The 23,135-nt window shown below is 41.6% G+C and overlaps 1 protein-coding gene across 2 annotated transcripts in view; it reads right to left on the reverse strand.

Annotated features, from left to right (window-relative positions):
* Positions 1-23,135, reverse strand: part of LYPD6 (LY6/PLAUR domain containing 6) — a 133,217-nt gene that overhangs the window by 16,980 nt on the left and 93,102 nt on the right. Inside the window, exons 2-3 of one of the 2 annotated variants that reach the window (XM_006047600.4) lie at positions 19,524-19,712; positions 6,357-6,455 (exon numbers count right to left, since the gene is read on the reverse strand). In XM_006047600.4, the coding sequence (XP_006047662.1) occupies positions 6,357-6,455; positions 19,524-19,641 (217 nt within the window). In that variant the 5' untranslated portion in view covers positions 19,642-19,712. The remainder of the gene's footprint in view (positions 1-6,356; positions 6,456-19,523; positions 19,713-23,135) is intronic. The other variant, XM_045164125.1, reaches the window with a different exon arrangement.

Here is a 23,135-nt window from a genome sequence, read left to right on the forward strand (position 1 = left end):
GACTAGGTCTATCAGATCTAATCCCTTGAATCTATTTGTCACTTCCATTGTATAATCATAAAGGATTTGATATAGGTCATACCTGAGTGGTCTAGTGGTTTTCCCTACTTTCTTCAATTTAAGTCTGAATTTTGCAATAAGGAGTTCATGATCTGAGCCATAGTCAGCTCCCAGCCTTGTTTTTGCTGATTGTATAAAGCTTCTCCATCTTTGGCTACAAAGACTATAATCTATCTGATTTTCGGTTTGACCTCAGATGTTCTAAGGGTACAAAAAAAAAAAATCTTGCTTATGCTGATAAAAGAACTTTTGGTTAAAAAGTTGCTGGAAAGTTCTAATTGAAGAGTGATTTTGAGAATTCCAATGCCACCTGAGATGAACCAAGAAATGGTAGCATAAAACTAAAATAGCTGGATAATATTAAAACAACAACCGAAATCTTGTGAAAGCATAGGTGAGCTACCAAGGCAGAGAGGATTTGATGAGTAAGATTCCAGCTAAACCAACAATGCATTAAGCTTCACCTGACACTCTATACCTATTCTGCCCTCGAGGCACTTGCTAATACACAGGTGAAGAGGCTGAGAAGCCAGGCAGAAAACCCTGCTGGGAGGTGGAGAAGCTAAGCAGAGCCTTTGTCTTAATTGGGAGGCACAAACAGGAATGCAGAAGGAGCCGGGCAGCCAGGAGACAAGGGAGTACAGAGGAGGGAGACTGACAGTCTTGGTATAGAATTATAAGTTGGCAGTTATGTACTTCCAGTGCTTTAGGAAATGTCATTCCATCCACTTCGAGCTTCTATTGTTTCTGTCCATATTAAGTGTTGGCAAGGTTGTGCAGCAACTGGCACTCTCACACATTGCTGGAGAGGCTGAAATTGCTACAGTGACTCTGGAAACTATTAGGCAAATAGCTTCCCTAACTCAAGCCAAAGCATGAGTACCGTGTGCCCAGCAACCCCATCTCCTGGGATAGACCTGGTGGAAATGCATATACAGGTGCACCAAAAGACACATGCGAAAATGCTGTGCACGGAAGCAGTCCAGATGCCTACCAACAGTGGAATGGATGGGTTTTAGTATATTCATAGAACGATCTACTGTGCTTCTGTGAGAAAGAATGACTGCTGCTCACAAAAACACAGATGGATTTCACATATAGAAGGTGGGAAAGAAAGGAGGACATTCTGTATGGTTCCATTTATATAAAACTGCACAACACTCACAACTGTATTACCTGTGGGAGACGGACAGCAATGACTGAGGATCCTCAGTGGCCTTCTGGGCCACTATGACTTCTGTGAATTAACATGAACAGCAGATACATTGCATGTTCATGCTGTGAAAATTCAACAAACTGCATTCTACTCACTTTCCAGAATGTATGTTAAACTTTAATTTTTAAAAGTTTGTTTTTAAAACAAGAATAGAAATGCAGACATATAGAACAGATGTGTGGACACAAAGGGCAAGGGGAGGGTGAGATGAATTGGGAGATTAGGTCTGACATAAATACACTGTCATGTGTAAAATAGCTAGCTAGTGGGAAGCTGTTTCACAGCACAGGGAGCTCAGCTTGGTGCTCTGCAATGACCGAGAGGGGTAGGATGGGGAAATGGGAGGGAGGCTCAAGAGGGAACCTATCTGTATACATATAGCCAATATACTTCATTGTACAGAAGACACTAACACAACATTGCAAAGTAATTACACTGCAATAAAAAAAAAGGTGTTTTTTTTTTTTAATTTAAAAGGATGAAATCTAAGACTTTCATTTAGCAATATGACAACATAGATCACCTGAACACTACCTCATTACATAGCAGCCAGAAGTGTTGGATAACAGATAACCAATACCTTTTGTAAATGTACAAATGAACTCTCCAGGAAGCTAGGGAAACCCCAGGAGCCAACACAGAAAAGCACTGAATTCTCTACACTGGTGGGAGATGGGAGGGCTAAGGGATAAAAGACAAGAAGATGCAAAGCCTTGGGTCCTCAAGGGGTGCAGAGGTACAGACTCCTGCATAAGGGCAGGAACCCTGAAGGGCTATGTCCTATGAATAAGACTGTCTGAAAGAGAAAAAAAAAAAAAAATCGACCGTTAGGTACACAGAAAGACTGTCTGTCTAGCTTGGGCTTGATCTGAAAAAAGTTGACCATAAGGAAGACGTTCCTGAAAATCTGTAACTGTGGGGCTTGTCTTCAGTTGAGCTGGGGATCACATTTGTATTCCCTGTTTAAACGAGATAACAGATACAGTAAGAGCTGCCAAGGGACACGCTCAGATTTTTCTTTACTTTCCCAGAAAGACAGTGAGCAGCAGAGAAGCTGGAATGAAAAGGATATGTCCCTCTATCTCAAAATTCTGGCCAGACTTTATATCAGCAGAAATTTCCAAGGAAGATTTTGCCCTCAAGGGAGGCACCTGCACTTTATAATGAAGAAGGAACATAAAATCCTTAGCGGCTTAGGTATCTCCCACAGAATAAGCCTTTTAAAAAACTGCAATGTTTCTGACTTGATATTTAATTCTACAAATTCTTAATAAACACTTAAGACAGTCCCTGTCTCAAGGAGATTTTAATCTCTCAGCACAGAGAAAAGTCACAGGCAAACACATATGTCTCTGAGCACAGAATGCTCAACTCTTGTTTGCCTTCACCAGTTTCTTCAATTGGTCCCTCATATAATATGATTTCCAGATCCTTTCCCATTCTGGTTCATAGAGATAAGAAAGTTACATAGATTTATAATGAGCAGTTGATGAAATTAAGGTTATTGCAAAGGAAGTGCTCAGGGACTAAAGCAAGCTGAGGGGTAAACAATGGCGGTCCATGATGGAGGCTGTCCTAAATTCTCATGTCTTGGGAAGGAACATGGTTCCATGAATCTATAAGTGCAAAAGGCAGTAACAATGCAACGGAGGAGAAAGCACTTTTATAACACACACTTCAAAAGTCAGAATGAGAGGAAGTTGAAATCCAATCAATCTCCTAAGCAACCTGGGATGTAGGTTTATTCCATAGGGATAAAATTTGATATTTACACAAACTGGGTTTTTTTTCACTTTCAACCAGTTATTTTCATATCAGGTGTTAATTGAAACCTAGTTAAATAGATCACAAAATAAGCCAACAGAAAACAAGGAATGTCTCAGAAGAAACTACTGAGCTGTCCTTACCATGCCTGTTGGTAGTCCTATAGCTGTTTCAATCAAACTAATAAATGGGTGGAAAATGTAGATTTAATGAGTAGTTTTCAGTAGACATATTTTACATTTTGGTGGTGCTAGTGGTAAAGGACCCACCTGCCAATGCAGGAGATGTAAGAGACTCAGGTTCAATCCCTGGGTCAGGAAGATCCCCTGGAGGAGGGCATGGAAACCCACTCCAGTATTCTTGCCTGGAGAATCCCATGGACAGAGGAGCCTGCTGGGCTACAGTCTATAGGGTTGCAAAGAGTCAGACACGAGTGAAGTGACTTATCATGCACTAATAATGATGGCATTATTTTCATTCTTAGAAAAATCTGGAGCAAACCCAGAAGAAAGGTCTATGGTTCATGGGAATCATGGCTGTGCAAGAAAGAATCATCTTTCCTTGGGTTACAGCTCCAGTCCTCACTCCTTACCTGATGCTCAAGACCCCACAAAACAGCATGGCTCCTCTATTCTGCTCCTACCATTCCCCAGCACATTCTGCTATACCCATTTCAGGTCTTTCAGGGTCCGCTGAGCCCACAAGGGCACACCCCATGCCTCTGCTCCGAGTGACTTCCTAGAAGTCACGCCCCCTTCACTCTTCCTCCCGCTCCTTGCTCACCTGTCGGGCTGCAGCCATCTCCCCAGCCCATAACACTGTCAGTGGTCACCTCAGCCCCCCAACTGCAATTCTTCCCTTTCAACCCCCATAGCATTTAGTGCCGTGCTGCCTTTGGCATTAGCCTTTGTCCTGCTATTTTTGACATTTGATATGTTCAGATTGTATCTCCTTGGCTAAACTGCCGGCTCCTTGAAAGAAGAAACCTGATTCCTATCTTTCACCATATAATCCCCCAAAGGGTTTGGCATAAGTGGTTCTGTGTCATGAACCTCAGGGCATCACTTTCCATTTAATCCTATAAATTTCAGGATAAAAAAGGGAGAAGGAGAAATTGTGTAAAGACCTGTGCTATATCCAGGTATCTGTACTTTAGAAGGATAGATTCTGACCTTGAAAGAAAGCATGAAGATGGAACTTTCTTGTGTCCGGAGAGGAATTCAAGCAGAGTACTAGCGCTCTCTGTCTTCCCTTTGTGTCAAGAATAAACTTGTACACCTCCTGACTCAGACAGGGCCTCTGTGAAATACAGCCCACAGCCCAAGAGAGCACCAGTTCACAAGCCCTCTTCCTCTGCATCGTCTCTGCCAGGGTCATCCTGAGAGAAGCACTGTCGGGTTTCCCATACAGTATCTCTGAGCAGCGCCAGTGGTTTCAAAAGCTCATCTGCCAGGTTTGTCCCAGCAGGAACCAGCCCAAAGGTTATTGGCTACACAAGCAAATCATCCTGTTTTTGTCCAGAGTCACTGTTAACAGTGATTCTCCAATTTTGCTGCCTATTCGAACTACTGGGGAAGCTTTCAAAAATTCATATCCCTGGCTACACGCACACCATCTAAATATGAATCTCTGGGAATGGGCCTAGGCATCAGTGTTTTCCCCTGTGATTTCAATGTGCTGCCAAGTTTGAGAAGCCATGCTTTAACCAGGTCCATCAGCAACCCACCCAAATTCACTCTAGTAATATTAGAAAATACTGCTGATTCTGGAATGAATGCCTGACTGCAGAAGGCAGTGCAGACAGGACTTCTCTTTGATTACTTGGCTGACTAGATACCTAGCTTGTGATTAAGCTGATCTTCAGTGTTTTCATCTTTTCTTCTTCCCTGTGGTCTTTTGAAACTCAACTAACATCAAAGTAAACAAGAATCTAGAAATGACAGTACTACATTTTGCTCTCTGAGTGGAGAGAGGAGCTCCCAGTGGTTCTTGTGCCTGACTGTTCATTAGAATCAGCTGGGATATTTAAACACACAGATGCAAGGCCCTAACCTCAGAATTGTTGGCTCAGTTGGTCTAGAGCTGTGGTTCTGAATGCCTGACCTCCAGAACAACAGCTTTTATAACACTGTGGATTGCTTTAGAAATGCAAACTCTCAGGCCCCATCTCAGATCTACTGAATCAGAAACTAGGAAGGAGGGGGAGGTGGAGGTGGGGGCCAAAATCTGTATTTTAATAAGTGCTCCAGGGAATGATGGTCTTGATGAAGTTTGAGAACCACTGGTCCAGGAAGGACACAGGTCCAGATGATTTTGAAAAGACCCACAGGTATTTCTGCTGGGCAGTCTGGGTAGAGACTCCTGCATCACATAAATAGCACCGGCTTAGGGAGATAACACCTGCCTGCACTGCAGTCTCCATGCTCTCCTGATGCCCAGTCCTCCAGGAGAAACAGCGTGCCTTCCACCAGGGTGAGTATAAGAGCTCTTGCATTACATTGAAAAAATAGCAGGTTTGGTGTTGGTATATTCAGTCATTTTAACAAGTGAATTAGATCAGCAGGGAAGTCCATCTTACTATATGCTCAAACATTTGTCAATAAAATACCCCATCTGTATCATCTCCCCATCAAATGAACTGACTTTCCTTCAAACCTAAAAGAGCCAGTTAACAGTGACTCCATGTAAAAATATAACCATCTTATTTGATTCAATAGGATACAAGAGACCTGAATATGAAACACCTACTTCATTTTGAAACAGGCCTTTGAGTCAAAATTTCATGCTTCCATAGGGCATCCATCTCATCCTTCAAAGAGAACTTAATAGTTTAAAAAGCTCAGGGTTTGTATTTGTGTGATGATGACACTTAGAATTCTAGCTTTCATGCAGTCTCAGGATAGAAGCCTCTGGCAAGATATGTAATAAATGGGATCTTTATATGAACAGCAATTCATATTTTTACTTAAAGGAAGTTCCTATGCAATGACTAATGCTTCCAAGAGTGGATTACAGGCTGGTTTTTCTCTTCTTGTCCAGCGTTTGTTGGGCCTGGGGGTAAAAGAAGTATCACTTATCTCTTTTGGAGCGCCAATGATGCTTTATAAGAAAGGGGATAAGCCTACAGATCAGTTTATAGCTCTGACAGTGGCTGGTGATAAGTTACTGATGTGGCATAAAAGATCTACTAATAGCCTTAGACAAGAGAAGTTAAGACTGCAAGCATGCCTCTCTCATACATGCATCACACACAGTCAACAAGGCATTGCACTCGTGGACAGCTCTGGGCAGTCCAGTGTACCTACTGAGAGTTTACCTCGAGGGCAGTAGATGTCGGGAGCCCATCGGTTGCACTCATAATTGTCTGCTGCCTTTTCACAGGTGAAGCACTTAAATCCACCAGGATATGGTGTGGCTACAAAAAAAATCAAGAGAGAAGATTAATTTTTTAGATTGAGCATAAAAGCCTACATGGTGAAGTGAGAAGTTTTTTTATTTTTTACTTTTATTTGTATTTCTTATTTTCTTTTATTAAAAATAACAATAAAAGATTATTAGATCACAGATTATTTTCAAAGAGTCTGAAAGTGTTAACTGGCAACTAGCCCTATATTTGAGAATTTGTAAAATGCTGGACAAAACATAAAAAAAACAGCAATGTAACAGAGTGGAGCCTGTAGTTTTAGGTGTTATATAGAAATGCACATAGGAAATAAAAAAAATTTTTTTAAAGGATTATCAAAATAGCCTGACAGTTTCTTAAAAAACTAAACATGCAACTATCATATGACTCAGCAACTGCACTCCTGGGCATCTATCCCCGAGAAATGAAAATGTACATTCACACAAAAATCTGTACACAAATGTTCACAGCAACTGTATTTGTAACATTGCCAAACTGGAAACAATCCAGATGTCCTTCGATGGGTGAAGGTTAAACAAACTGCAGTACATCCATACCATGGAACACTAGTCAGCAATAATAATGAATATTAACATAGTCAACAACCTGGGTGAATTTCTAGGAAATTATCCTGAGTGAAAGACGTCAATTCCCCAAAGGTTATATACTGTATGATTCCATTTATGTAACATTCCATTTATGTAACATTTTTTACATGAGAAAAGTTTAGAAGGTGGAGAAAAGATTAGTGGTGGTAAGGAGGCTGGGGATGAGAGTGGTAGGAGAGAGAGGGTCAGAGGGACATGGTGTGAATGAGGCCAACAGAAGGAATCTTTGTGCTACTGAAATTGTCTAGTGTCTAGACTTGGTGGTGGATCCACAAACCTACATGTGATAAAATTATGTAGAACTAAATACACAAAAACACTCATGCAAAAATACACAAACAAACCCGAGTAAAATGGGGGAAGTCTGAATAAAACCGGTGGATTAATGTATTAGCATCAATAACCTAGTTGTGCTATTATTCTACAGCTTTTTAAAATGTCACCATTGGGGTAAACTGGGTAAAGTACACATGGAATCTCTACATATAATTTCTTATAAGTACTGATGTAGCTATAATAATCTCAGTAAAAATATCGATTAACAAAGGGCACTCTAGATTTCCTATCATTGACTTTTATATGTCAACTTAAGTAGGCATGTTAACATGGCAAATATAAATCCTAGGCTCAATCATTAAAACTTTATTGATGTTTGATCATTTCTTATCAACATCATTTCTTTAGCTCAATCTAAAATTTTTATCGGGCTGGACATGACATAACTAAGCATCCCGGGGGATAGTAAGTGTCAGCTAAGAGAATAGCCTTTGTCGCTAAAATACAGCTGCCTGTGCAGAGGTGACCCTCCTAACAAGGCCTGGGAGCCCACAGCCAATGCCAGGGGCAGTGTGCTGAAGGCACGGTTGGGGTGTGGATGCACTGTGGGATCCTAGCTCCAGCCTCAGGGATTCATGATTCCAGGAAGCTCTTCCTAGCCATCCCCTCCATTCCCCATCCCTGAGCTGCCTCTTCCTGCCTTCTGAAGGGGCTGTCCTCCAGTACGTGTATTCTTTGCCTTGCACTTGTGTTCAGGTGGGATACACCCATGAGAGTCAGGCTCTTAGTGTGCACCAGACACCAGGGTCTCCTTGGCATTTAAGGAAGAGGATCCACAAGGAATGTCAGGCGAGGCTGTCTGTCCTATTCCCTGATGTATTTTCATTTGCTGCTTAGTTCTAATCATTTGCTTGCTTTGTTGCTTAGAGTTTTGCCTTTCATAGACAGAACTTGTGTGTGTGTGTGTGTGTGCGTGTGTGTGTCTGTTCTAATTTGTAAAACTACCTGGCCTCTTTGAAAGCTGCAAACACGCAAACACTTCATCTGCAGCAGCCAACTGTTCTTCCTCGCAGATGGCTGAGCCTGCATGTCCCACTGGCGGAAATAATCATCTCAGGGTAAATTGCTTTGCCCACATGGAACCAATTAAGTATGTTATCAAAAATAAATGAAGGAGGAGGCAGCAGCTTAAGGCCAGAATTATGGGCCAGATATAACTTTGATTTTCACCTTGCCTAGAATAGCTGCCCATCTTGCTTGCAATATTTCACAGAGCTGACTCTGACAATATCCAATAAGCTAACATGATCAAAAGTTATAAACTGCCTAAAAAAGACAGATAACTGGAACACTTAACAGGCCCATTTGAGAGTTCTGTGTTCCTCCTAGTGACTGGTGACTCAAGTTCATAAGCAGAATGATTCTGAGAGCATGGGTTGTCTTAAAAAAATGAGGAATGGAAGGCAGCCTAGCCATAGCCATCCAACCACTGCATTCCCAGAGAGAAAATTTCACTCTGGTTAAACATGCTCTCCCTATCATGTAATTATAATAAAGCAGAAGTCAATTGTTTTGTAAAACTACATATAGAAAATTTTTCTATCTTTACATCCTACTGCCTAGATAGGTGGGTTACACTCAAGGAAAAAGATTCTGGTTTAGGTAAATACACACCTGAAGAATTTAAAATAGATCCTCATATTCCAAAAGGCATTCAATATTCTTACAGACATTTTAACTAGATCATTTTTATAAATACCATCATTAAAAACCATACAAAGTATTTTAGGAAATTATCCTGATCGGATACATTAAATATAGTTTTGCTACCTACTTTAAGGTATTCAATATATAAAAAAGTGTAACGGGTAGAACTTTGTAAGATTTGAAGTAGAATTATTAAAGAAGGAGTTTTGGAAAAAAAGATGTAAATGATTTGTCAAAGAAGAGCATTTCTCAAAAAATGATCATATTCACCAAGATTTATGACTGCCAAGTTAACCATAATACTTCAGCTTGCATGATTAATTCACTAGAGTATCCAATTTTATCTGTTTGTCACAGCAGCCATTAAGATTTTTAGCTGGAATGCTGGATTAGTTATTTCTGGAAACTTTCCCATCAAAGAGATAAATTAAGAACTTTGAACGAAGACTGATGATCCAGCCATTCCAAAAATAAACTTATTGAGAGCCTAGCACTAGCAAGTTGTAGTGTCCCCAAATTTGGATTAATAGAGTCTTAAAATTATCTTTTGCAAGACTAGTGACAATATTAAACACTGCCATTTCTTATACAAGTAGGCCTAGAGTCTGAAATTAACTCAGTATATAAAACTTTAAACAGGAATATGAGCTGAAACACTAGGATAGCAACAGACGCTCTGTTTAAAATCATTTAGCTCTGAAAGTGTTTGACAATTAACCAAAGGATCTCATTTTTGGTGAGCTTGATTTTTGAATCCACAACTTCATATCTGTGTGCATTCTCAACAATGACAGTCTAACATTTGCTTTTAGGAACTTGTATTTATATCTTGGCAGGTAGCAGTGATCAATGAATAATCAAATCCTTTTCGGTGACAAATTTCTGAAAACAGACTCAGCTTTCAGTCAATAATCACAGCACAATGCTATGTAATGGTTAAATTCCCCATCCTGGAAATATTTAGCTAAAAAGCAAGGTCTACAGATGAACAATTATCTCCACTAACTTGCTAACTGATACTGCATCTGATAAAAAAGTTTTGTTTTCTCTTTTTTTAAAAAAAAAGGACAGAAAGAGGTTCCTAAGAGATGTGCTATTTTCTTCTTTGTTACTTCAAAGCATAACAAAGCAAGTAGGGTTTCAAATTGTTGTGGCCCCAGCTGCGAATGAATCTAATTTGGCTCTTGATCACAGAGTTAATAGGCTTAGTACTCTGTATTTCAGGGCATAAGTCCTTGGTCCCTCAAGAGAAGGTGATTGTTAAGAAAAAAAGAAAAGCCAAAGTGCCCAGTTACTCCCTGTAATATAATCTGTCCATTAACTTTCCTGGTCAGCCATAGTTCAACCGCCCATAATTCATTTGTAAGGCATCAGAAAAGATTTCGTCTTTGTTTCCATCTCTTGGAAATTTTGCCTGGATACAGGCCTTAAGTTACCAAAACCACGGTGAGAATAGAGTCTTGTTTTAAAACGTATACTGATGTATAATGTATCCAAACTTTTATTTTTCATTCTTGCTAAATTAATTACCACTGGTTTTAGAAACTGGATGCAAACACAGAATTTCTAGAAACCTAATCAACTGACCTTCTCCGTCCATGAGGCAACAACATGTTGTCAGTATAAACTAATACCATGAGTATATTCCTGATAGAAATGCATTTCCTGGGACCTTTCTAAACAGTCTTCATACTCCCTAAAATTTCCCAGGCAAGCATACTGGAGTGGGTAGCTATTCCCTTCTCCAGGGGATCTTCCCAACCCAGGGGTTGAACCCCAGTCTCTGTCACTGTACTCAGATTCTTTACCTCTGAGCCGCTAGGGAAGCCCTCTTGTAAAGTAGAATTATGGAAAATTTTCACTTGCTCACTATCTGGGCGTAAACAAGGCACCTGCAGAGAGAGAACTCTTTGGTCCACATGATTAAGAAAAGCTACAGACTATGCAACCAGAGGATTTCTCTGGAAAGGTTTCTATTATAAAGACAGAAAAGAGGCCAAGAACAGGCTGAAGTCACTTAGGATGTTAAATTCTGCTATTACCTATGAGGTCTAACAACCAAATAAGTAGCTCCATGTCTCTTAAAATGAACACCTGCTTTAAAGGTTTTTATTAGGCTTGTGGTACTTGAATTATGGGCTGGGAAGAAATCCATCATTTTTCACATGAAAAAGAAAAAACATATAAATGATGAAAAAGAATGTTATTGAGGACGGTGCCTTAAGTTTGAAAGCCATTAAGTTTATTTCTTTTAAAGGCTTAGAAACTTCTAAGATTATAGGGAACCATAGAGCAAAGGAGATTAGTCATGGGAGGCTGAACTTTGCCAACCCAGGTTCCAGTCCCACACCTTGCTATCTCTGAGGGCTGTTTGGGGTCTTGGAGAAAAGAGTTAGTGTTTGTCTGGTGTAGAAAACGTGTCTTCTCACATCTCGAGTATCACTGTATTTCTCCTTGGGCAGGTTCTGAGCAGTATCTAATATTAATGGAATCGGGCTCACTCACTGACCCCAAGAAAGCTATCTGTGCCTCCATCTACAAAGGGAGGCGATTATATTAATAATTCAAAATCAGAATAATCCCACACTTTCCTCATCTATTTTTTATTATTTATGTTCTACAGAAACCTGCTTATTTGTGGAGAGATAGCTTTATCTAAATTCAGTCTACTAGGTGCTGCTCAAGAGCAGACAACTATGACCATTTAAAAAAATCCAAGTGTAAAAACAAACAAAATACACCAAAAACTTCTGAAATAGTGCAGAGAAATGTGAAGTTAACTCTGCTTTAAAGTGTGCAGAATAAACGAAGTTCTGGTCAAGTGGGAAACATGGACAGGAACTTGAATCCAGCACGAACTTATATTCCTTGTGACCAGTTATGGAGACTCTGAAAGAGAACCCAGGCCAGACCTGTGGGCGAATCAACATATAATGTACCTTATGAACAATTTTGCCTCTGCCCTTCTCCATATTCCAAAATCACATCAGAAAACTCCATCACTTCTTTCTGTATCAGTCAGTTCAGTCACTCAGTCGTGTCTGACTCTTTGTGACCCCATGGACTTTAAAACACCAGACTTCCCTGTCCATCACCAATGCCCGGAGCCCACTCAAACTCATGTCCACCGTGTAGGTGATGCCATCCAACTATCTCATCCTCTGTCGTCCCCTTCTCCTCCCACCTTCAATCTTTCCAAGCATCAGGGTCTTTCCCAATGAGTCAGTTCTTCTCATCAGGTGGCCAAAGAACTGGAGTTTCAGCTTTAGCATCAGTCTTTCCAATGAATATTCAGGACTGATTTCCTTTAGGATTGATAGGTTGGTTCTCCCTGGAGTCCAAGGGACTCTCAAGAGTCTTCTCCAACAACACAGTTCAAAAGCATCAGTCCCGTGCTCAGCTTTCCTTATACTCCAACTCTCACATCCATTCATGACTACTGGAAAAACCATAGCTTTGACTAGACAGACCTTTGTTGGCAAAGTAATGTCTCTGCTTTTTAATATGTTGTCTAGTTTGGTCATAACTTTTCTTCCAAGGAGCAAGCGTCTTTTAATTTCATGGCTGCAGTCACTCTCTGCAGTGATTTTGGAACCTAAAAAACTAAAGTCTCTCACTGTTTTCATTGTTTCCCCATCTATTTGCCATGAAGTGATGGGACCAGATGCCACAATCTTAGTTTTTTGAATGTTGAGTTTTAAGCCAACTTTTTCACTCTCCTCTTTCACTTTCATCAAGAGGCTCTTTAGTTCTTCTTCACTTTCTGACAGAAGGGTGGTGTCATCTGCGTATCTGAGGTTACTGATATTTTTCCCGGCTATCTTGATTCCAGCTTGTGCTTCATCCAGCCCTGGCATTTTTCAGGATGTACTCTGCATATAAGTTAAATAAGCAGGATGGCAATATGCAGCCTTGACATACTCCTTTTGCGATTTGGAATCAGTCTGTTGTTCCATGTCCAGTTTTAACTGTTGCTTCTTGACCTGCACACAGATTTCAAAGGAGGCAGGTCAGGTGGCCTGGTATTCCCATCTCTTGAAGAATTTTCCACAGTTTGTTGTGATCCACACAGTCAAAGGCTTTGGAGTAGTCAATGAAACAAAAGTAGATGTTTTTCTGGAACTCTCTTGCTTTTTTGACGATTCAGCAGATGTTGGCAATTTGATTTCTGGTTCCTCTGCCTTTTCTAAATTCAGCTTGAACATCAGGAAGTTCACAGTTCACAGTTCACATACTATTGAAACCTAGCTTGGAGAATTTTAAGCATTACATTGCTAGCGTGTGAGATGACCGCAACTGTGCAGTTATATAAACACTCTTTGACATTGCCCCTTCTTTGGGACTGGAATGAAAACTGACCTTTTCTAGTCCTGTGGCCACTGATGAGTTTTCCAGATATGCTGGCATATTGAGTGCAACACTTTCACAGCATCATCTTTTAAGATTTGAAATAGCTCAACTGTAATTGCATCACCTCCAGTATCTTTGTTCGTAGTGATGTTTCCTGAGGCCCACTTGACTTTACATTCCAGGATGTCTGGCTCTAAGTGAGTGATCACGCCATCGTGGTTATCTGGGTCATGAAGATCTTTTTTGTATAGTTCCTCTGTGTATTCTTGCCACCTCTTCTTAATATCTTCTGCTTCTTTTAGGTCCATGCCACTTCTGTCCTTTATTGTACCCATCTTTGCATGAAATGTTCCCTTGGTATCTCTAATTTTCTTGAAGAGATCTCTAGTCTTTACCATTCTATTGTTTTCTTCTACTTCTTTTCATTGATCACTGAGGAAGGCTTTCTTATATCTCCTTGCTAGTCTTTGAAACTGTGCATTCAAATGTGTATATCTTTCCTTTTCTCCTTTGCCCTTAGCTTCTCTTCTTTTCTCAGCTATTTGTAAGGCCTCCTCAGACAACCATTTTGCCTTTTTGCATTTCTTGTATAGTGAGCTCTTTTTAATCAGGCCATGGCTCTATTCAATTAACATAGGTCAGGTCAGTTCAGCTCAGTCTCTCAGTCATGTCCGACTCTTTGGAATCCTACAGACTGCAGCATGCCAGGCCTCCCTGTCTATCACCAACTCCCAGAGTCTACTTAAACTCATGTCCATTGAAGTTGGTGATGACTTCTAACCATCTCATCCTCTGTCATTTCCTTCTCCTCCTGCCTTCAATCTTTCCCTGCATCAGAGTCTTTTCAAATGAGTCAGTTCTTTGCATCAGGTAGCCAAAGTATTGGAGTTTTAGCTTCTGCAGCAGTCCTTCCAATGAATATTCAGGACTGATTTCCTTTAGGATGGACTAGTTGGATCTCCTTGCAGCCTAAGGGACTCTCAAGAGTCTTCTCCAACACCACAGTTCAAAAGCATCAAGGAACATAGGTCACCTGAGTGGAAATTTTCCATCAATTTCTAAACAGCACAGATGGTTGCCCCTCCTGTGCTATTCAAAGGTCATCCTTCAGAGATCCCATTCTGAAATGGACTTTCCAAATATGGTCCCATTTGGGACTTCCTTGGTATCCCGGTGGTTAAGAATCTGCCTTCCAGTGCAGGGGACATGGGTTTGATCTTTAGTCTGGGAAGATCCCACATGCTGTGGAGCAACTGAGCCCAAGAGCCACAATAACTGAGCCCATGTTCCTAGAGCCCATGCTGTGCTATAAGAGAAGCCACTGCAAAAAAAAAAAAAAAAAAAACCCAAGTTACAACGAAGAGTAGCCCCCCTGTGTCACAACTAGAGAAAACCTACACACAGCAACAAAGACCCAACACAGCCAAAAAGAAACAAATAAACAGAGGTCCATCCAACACCAGCACTGACACATCATACCACTGAAGCAGAAGCAGTGGGTATGTTTGTCTGGTTCTTGATCACTCAGATCAACCCCTTTTAATTTTCCTTCCTACTCTGTGTGTACAATCACAGCCTCAGAGAAGGCCAGGCATGGGTCTGTTATGAGGCCTACTGACTTCTGAGTCTGTCACTGAAGCAGACAAAGAATCCCACAGAAGCTTTAAGTCCTGGCAATCAAACATAAGAGACCAGAACCTAGGCTTTTTTTTTTTTCTCACCGACTCCAATTAAAAAAAGCATGGTTGTGACCCCATGAACTGTAGCCCATCAAGCTCCTCCGTCCATGGAATTCTCCAGGCAAGAATACTGGAATGGGTGGTTATTCCCTTCTCCAGGAAATCTTCCTGAGCCAGGGATTGAACCAGGGTCTCCTGCATTGCAAGCAAATTCTTTACCATCTAAGCCATTAGGGAAGCCCTTGGAGAAAATAACACAATGCAATGCTAGAAAACAGAAAAACTACCAAAGCACTCTCTTTTCATGAATGTTACTAAAATAAACTGCCTTGCAAAAACAAGCAGCCAGATAAGCTTTCCACACAATTAACTAGTAGGCATCAGTCTATACTGGTGAGAACAAAAAATCTAAAGAAACTACTAGCTGCCAATCAAAAATATATTTGGAGTTAAAAAAATTAGTGATGTATATTTAGCATTCTCAGTTTACTATGAGTCAATTACAATAGCATAAATAATAAGCATCTGATTTCATGTTATGTATGTGCCTCAGTTCAGTTCAGTTCAGTCGCTCATTCGTGTCCAACTCTTAGCGACCCCATGAATCACAGCACGCCAGCCTCCCTATCCATCACCAACTCCCGGAGTTCACTCAGACTCACGTCCATCGAGTCTGTGATGCCATCCAGCCATCTCATCCTCTGTCGTCCCCTTCTCCTCCTGCCCCCAATCCCTCCCAGCATCAGAGTCTTTTCCAATGAGTCAACTCTTCACATCAGGTGTCCAAAGTACTGGAGTTTCAGCTTTAGCATCATTCCTTCCAAAGAAATCCCAGGGCTGATCTTCAGAATGCACTGGTTGGATCTTGCAGTCCAAGCGACTCTCAAGAGTCTTCTCCAACACCACAGTTCAAAAGCATCAATTCTTCGGCGCTCAGCCTTCTTCACAGTCCAACTCTCACATCCATACATGACCATAGGAAAAACCATAGCCTTGACTAGACAGACCTTTGTTGGCAAAGTAATGTCTCTGCTTTTGAATATGCTATCTAGGTTGGACATAACTTTCCTTCCAAGGAGTAAGCGTCTTTTAATTTCATGGTTGCAGTCACCACCTGCAGTGATTTTGGAGCCTAAAAAAATAAAGTCTGACACTGCTTCCACTGTTTCCCCATCTATTTCCCATGAAGTGATGGGACCGGATGCCATGATCTTCGTTTTCTGAATGTTGAGCTTTAAGCCAACTTTTTCAGTCTCCTCTTTCACTTTCATCAAGAGGCTTTTTAGTTCCTCTTCACTTTCTGCCATAAGGCTGGTGTCATCTGCATATCTGAGGTTATTGATATTTCTCCCGGCAATCTTGATTCCAGCTTGTGTTTCTTCCAGTCCAGCGTTGCTCGCAATGTACTCTGCATAGAAGTTAAAGAAGCAGGGTGACAATATACAGCCTTGACATGCTCCTTTTCCTATTTGGAATCAGTCTGTTGTTCCATGTCCAGCTCTAACTGTTGCTTCCTGACCTGCATACAGATTTCTCAAGAGGCAGATCAGGTGGTCTGGTATTTCCATCTCTTTCAGAATTTTCCACAGTTGATTGTGATCCACACAGTCAAAGGCTTTGGCATAGTCAATAAAGCAGAAATAGATGCTTTTCTGGAACTCTCTTGCTTTTTCCATGATCCAGCCGATGTTGGCAATTTGATCTCTGGTTCCTCTGCTTTTTCTAAAACCAGCTTGAACATCAGGAAGTTCATGGTTCACATATTGCTGAAGCCTGGCTTGGAGAACTTTGAGCATTACTTTACTAGCATGTGAGATGAGTGCAATTGTGCAGTAGTTTGAGCATTCTTTGGCATTGCCTTTCTTTGGGATTGGAATAAAAACTGACCATTTCCAGTCCTGTGGCCACTGCTGAGTTTTCCAAATTTCCTGGCATATTGAGTGCAGCACTTTCACAGCATCATCTTTCAGGATTTGGAATAGCTCAACTGGAATTCCATCACCTCCACTAGCTTTGTTCGTAGTGATGCTTTCTAAGGCCCACTTGACTTCACATTCCAGGATGTCTGGCTCTAGGTCAGTGATCACACCACCGTGATTATCTGGGTCATGAAGATCTTTTTTGTACAGTTGTTCAGTGTATTCTTGCCACCTCTTGATATCTTCTGCTTCTGTTAGGTCCATACCATTTCTGTCCTTTATCGAGCCCATCTTTGCATGAAATGTTCCCTTGGTATCTCTAAGTTTCTTGAAGAGATCTCTAGTCTTTCCCATTCTGTTGTTTTCCTCTATTTCTTTGCATTGATCGCTGAGGAAGGCTTTCTTATCTCTTTTTGCTACTCTTTGGAAGTCAGCATTCAGGTGCTTATATCTTGCCTTTTCTCCTTTGCTTTTGGCTTCTCTTCTTTTCACAGTTATTTGTAAGGCCTCACCAGACAGCCATTTTGCTTTTTTGCATTTCTTTTCCATGGGGATGGTCTTGATCCCTGTCTCCTGTACAATGTCACAAACCTTATTCCATAGTTCATCAGGCACTCTATCTATCAGATCTAGTCCCTTAAATCTATTTCTCACTTCCACTGTATAATCATAAGGGATTTGATTTAGGTCATACCTGAATGGTCTAGTACTTTACAAATATTATTTCTAGTCCACAATACAATACTATAGGGTATACATCATTCTAACCATGCTAGAAATGTAGAGATCAAACTTTAAAAGATTCTCCTCATATTTACTGAGCATTTACTATGGCTCACAGGCTTCCTAGGTGGCACTAGTGGTAAAGAGCCTGCCTGTTAATGCAGGAGACACAAGAGACATGGGTTCAATCCCTGGGTCGGGAAGGTCCACTGGAGGAGAAATAGCAACCCATTCCAGTATTCTTGGCTGGAGAATGCCATGGACAGAGGAGAGTGTTGGGCTACCATCCATAGGGCTGCACAGAGTCGGACATGACTGAAGCCACTCCGCACACATACGTGGCTCACAGTGCTAAGTGCTTTGTGTGTGTTCTTTTACTTACTCTTCACAAAGGTAGAGAATTTATTTCAAGTCAGAAGGCTATGAAGTAGCTGACCGAGGTGCTCACCCAAGGTCAGGTAGAGTCCAAGCCCCTGTGCATTGCTTGAACCATCTCTCATTTAACCAGAACATGAAGACATTAAATATTTTAACTATGTGGCATCAAAGGAGTCCAAGTGACTGCCTTTACCTTGCAGGCTGCAAGTTCCTCCAAAGCAAGGACTATGGTTGGTTTTCCTTTACATCTCTCATGCCTATCACATCACAACGCCTGACACACACAGTACATGCTCAAGAAGTTTGTCAAACAGAACATTTGAAAAGAGTGATACACCTAGAGGCAAATGCTAAAAGGTCAGCCCACAGACTAAATACCCGCCTCTCACACCACCAGTATTCTTGTCTGGAGAATTCCATGGACAGAGAAGCTTGGCTGGCTACCGTCCATGGGGTCACAAAGAGTCAGACAAGACTGAGCAACTAACACACACTCACCACCACACTGGCAATCCAGTAGAGGGTCAAGCAAATATAAAAGATGAGATAAATACAGAGATGGTGACCAACAGAGGAAGCTAAGCTGCCGTGTTCCCCAAAGTGTGATTCTTAGAATACAGGCAGCAGCAGAATCACCTGAATTCTTGCTGAAAGCAAAAATCCATGGGGACCGCCCCAGATACATGCAGTCAGACACTCCGGGGAAGGGACCTGGGACACACATTATTCTGCACTCCGAAGATAACTCTTAAACACAGGAAACTGAAAGCGATAGGCAATAGGAAGTGGTGAGAGGCAATTATGCTGAAACTGAGAATTAGATGCACAGACAGGAAGGCCAGCTATTATCTTGCTTATAAAGGCCTGATCTTTTACTAACACCTTCCCCTGGGACTCGGTCATTTACTTTGATAACTGACTGAGATCTGGCAGAGTCAGAGAGAAGAGGGTTCAGAATCAGAGCCATGGTGCAGGGAACAGAGCAAACAAGCGTAATATTTTACTTAAAAACAAACACCCTGTAAAAGCGGGAGGTACACACACAGCATATTTTGGTGGCATGCACATGTGTGCATACTGAGTCGCTCGCTAAGTCATGTCTGACTCTTTCGCGACCCCATGGACTGTAGCCCACCAGGCTCCTCTGTTCATGGGATTTTCCCAGCAAGAATTCTGGAGTGGGTTGCCATTTCCTCCCCCAGGGGCTCTTCCTGACCCAAGGATCAAAACCTGCATCTCTTGCATCTCCTGCATCTCTTGCATTAGCAGGCGGGTTCTTTACCACGAGTGCCACCTGGGAAGCCCAGCACGTACACTCCCAACAATTAAGTCACCAGGTTTCCCCCACATGGAAGGCTGCCTACTCCTGGCCAGTTTTCAGCTTTCAAATCTTATTTGAAATCAGGTGACATTTCTGCAGCGAAGAGAAGGGAGTCTTACTTGAAGGGTGGAGGTAGATAATGTCTTTCACGGTGAAGTCCCGGGACTGGGCGGCTTTCAGACAGTCAGCCAGAAGACTGAGTAGCAGGAGCCAGGCCAGGGCGGGGCCAGCTTCCATGGCAGACCGAGGCTTCACTCATCCAGGGGACCTGGGAGCGGGAACTCAGGACGATGAAAGAGGATTTGCACCTGAAATACGAAGCCAGAGTCATCTCAGTGTCTACATGGGGAAAGCCACAGAGATTCGGCCCAGCTTCTGCTGGCAGGATGAGCTGGGGAGAAACAGGGAGCCCAGGGCGCAAGGATGTGGGTAGACAGGGAGAGGAACTTTATAGACTATAATTTTAGAGCACTTAGAAAATTTCAACCCAAATCCATTCTTAATTAGGTTGCTAAAGCTCCACTGCTAGCAGTCCCTTCTAATATCCAGCAGAGATGATATCAAGAGAGATTGAATTTTAATGAAATCCAGCTATTTTTGCCAGGAGGCCAGGGGATGGCTGCCAGAATCGACAATAAATAAGTCCGGCACAGAAGCTCAGAAGCATTTCTTTGATAACAGCGAACGCCAGGGATGAGAGTACAGCCGTACTGGGTCATGCTGCCCATACAAACCCGTACAGGCTAGACTTTCAGATTAGAGAAGAAAAAAGATACGTAGGTAAACTGGCCTCTCCAATGAACCAAAATGTGTCTTTATAGCTTGAAATCTCCTTCACACAACTAACATTATTGGCTGCCTACTGCTGAAGTCCTTGGTATGTATCAGCTGATTCTCCTCATAACCCTATAAGATAGGCACCGTTACCATCCCGCTGTGAGGTAACAAGTCCAGCAAATATGTAGAGGAGTTGATTTAAACCCAGGCAGTCTGGTAAAGAAGCTGCGTGCAAATGCAGGAGACATAAGATACCTAGATTCAATCCCTGGGTCAGGAAGATCCCCTGGAGGAAGGCGTGGCAACCCACGTCAGTATTCACGCTGGGAAAATCCATGGACAGGAGAGCCTGGTGGGTTACAGTCCACAGGGTCACAAAGAGTTGGACATGACTGAGTGACTGAGCACACACCCAGTCTGGCCACTGAGACCACAATTAAAATTAGGTGATACCGTGTTCTTCCAAAGACTGATGCACGGTGTATAACAAAACCTGAAGAAATGAGACCAACATGTCACTGTAACACTAAGTTATTATCATTCTATCCTTTATTTGGACTCTATTCTTTTCAATTAAATTGATAGCAGTAAAATCTTTACTTACTTACTTAGAATACCATCATTTGAGCACCCATGCAATGGGTCAAGTTAGATATTCACTTTTTATTTTAACCTGGCTAAAAAATAATTTGGACATTTTGTTCACGAATTCTGATACAAATATTCAATGATTTTTAAAACAGCATAACAAAACAATCCTAAAGTTATTCTGCCAAAACAAACAGAAAACAAGAGTAAATATATTACAAATCAAAATCAATAGAGAAAATCAATATGGATTAATCAGATATTAGAACACAGTACAGAGTAGTATTAATCAAAACAGAATGAGAGAAAGCATAAGAATGAATTCAGAAAATAGAACACTCTAGGGAGCTCAGACATAGAACTATTTCACAGTACAAGCAATTTTTCAAAATCACAGAATAGGAAAATATTAAATAATAGTATGATAACTTTATTAAAAACTGTGAAAAAGATTAACTGACACCAAACAATGCATGATACACTCAAATTAACCCCAAATGGATTGGTGTGTTATTTTGTTTTAAATAGATGAATTGCTAGAAAATGGAGTAGAACCCTTATCACCATGTAACAGCCTGATGATGCCAGCCTTGCCAATTTCACACTCACTACACCCTCTTCCATTTATAATTTGGTTCCCCCAAACAGGTTTGCATTCAGAAAGGGAAGGAGAGGCTCATTCACTTCATAATGTGACTGCCAGGCACTGTGCTAGGCACTTGGTTAAATAATGTGATGAGAAAACAAGTATCAAGGATTTCTTTTCCTCCATGGGTGACAGACACAAATGTTACTTCATCTTAAAAGGGGGTAAGAATACTTGCATGTACATCCACTAGATCGGGTGAGGCAGCATCTGAGGGACAGATTTGCACAGCGCCCCCTGGACCCCCAGAAGGAATCGCGCTGACACCAGTCTCCTCACAATCTGGGCTCAGTTCGAGAGGGATGGTGAGGAAAGCTTTCTGGTTTTATTTTGAATAATTTAACATTAAATATCAACAAGTTGCCAATCTTAAGTTCTTTTTAATCTGAAACTTGATGTCAACACATACCAAACGCTGCAAGTGGCTCATTTTCATTAAAGCATCTTTCAACCACAGTATTCCTTCCAGTTATTGATTTAAATTGCCTCCCTCTGCACAGTCCTTGCATAAGCATCAAGCATTACTTAATGTCATCTGAAATTAACCTTACTTCAACCTCTTTGGCATGGCTACCCAGCCAAGAGCCTTCATTTCACAGCTTGCGTTGATCATGCATGAGTAACACATAGAGGGGAAGAGTGAGATGCCTGAATTTGAAACCTTACTCCAGTACTCTCTTGCTGTGCAACCTTAAGCGAGTTACTTAACAATTTTGTGCTCCAGTTTCCTCATCTGCAAAATGAGGATAAAACTACCAACCTTAAAATTGTACTATGCTGGCTCAGTGATAAGGAATCTGCCTGCCAGTGCAGGAGACATGGTTTGGTCCCTGGTCCAGGAAGATTCCCACATGCCATGGAGCAACTAAGCCCCTGCACCACAACTAATGAGCCTGTGCTCTAGAGCCTGGGAGCCCCAACTGCTGAGTCCACGTGCCGCAACTATTGAAGCCCGTGCTCTCTAGAATCCCTGTTCCACATCAAGAGAAGCCACTGCAGTGAGAAACCAGAGCACCGCAACTAGAGAGTAGCCCCCACTCCCTGCAACTAGAGAAAAGCCCATGCATCAACAAAGACCCAGCACAGTGCAAAATAAATAAATAAATAAAATTATATTAAAAAGTGTACTACAAGTTGTCCTTAGAGAACAGACTTGGGTTTGCCAAGGGGGAGGGGGTCCTGGGAGGGATGGAGTGGGATGCTGGGGTTAGCAGATGTAAACTATTATACATAGAAAGGATAGAACAGTGAGAATGGGAGGAACAAACCCAAGACAATGAGGGTAAAGGAAAAAGAGAGAACAGGAGGGAGAAATAGACAGAGGTAAGATGAAGCTAGAAAATATAAAGCAATGTGATCCTATGTTACTATGCTGCTCACCACTTCATAACAAGCCACAAAGAGATGATTCCAAGGAGCAGCTGCACTCAGTGTGGTCCAAGGAGGAAGAAAGGAAGGAGAGTTTATCTGCCTGGTGCCGTTCTGTCTCTTGTCTCCCATTGATCAAGATTCACTCCACAAAGAACTCACTCCTCGACATTTCAGCAGTCAGAGTGGAGGGTCAACCCCATGTGGATGCACCTCTGACCAAGAAAGAGAAAGAAGGCACCAGCCACAGGAATCTAAGATAACACTCAAGGCTTGTCCCCAGTGCACGTGCTATTAATCCTTGTAAATGCCACAAGCTTTTGTTTCAGGGTTTGTTATTTTTATTTAAAAT

Source organism: Bubalus bubalis, chromosome 2 (genome assembly GCF_019923935.1).
Source record: "Bubalus bubalis isolate 160015118507 breed Murrah chromosome 2, NDDB_SH_1, whole genome shotgun sequence".
NCBI classification, from domain to species: Eukaryota; Metazoa; Chordata; class Mammalia; order Artiodactyla; family Bovidae; genus Bubalus; species Bubalus bubalis.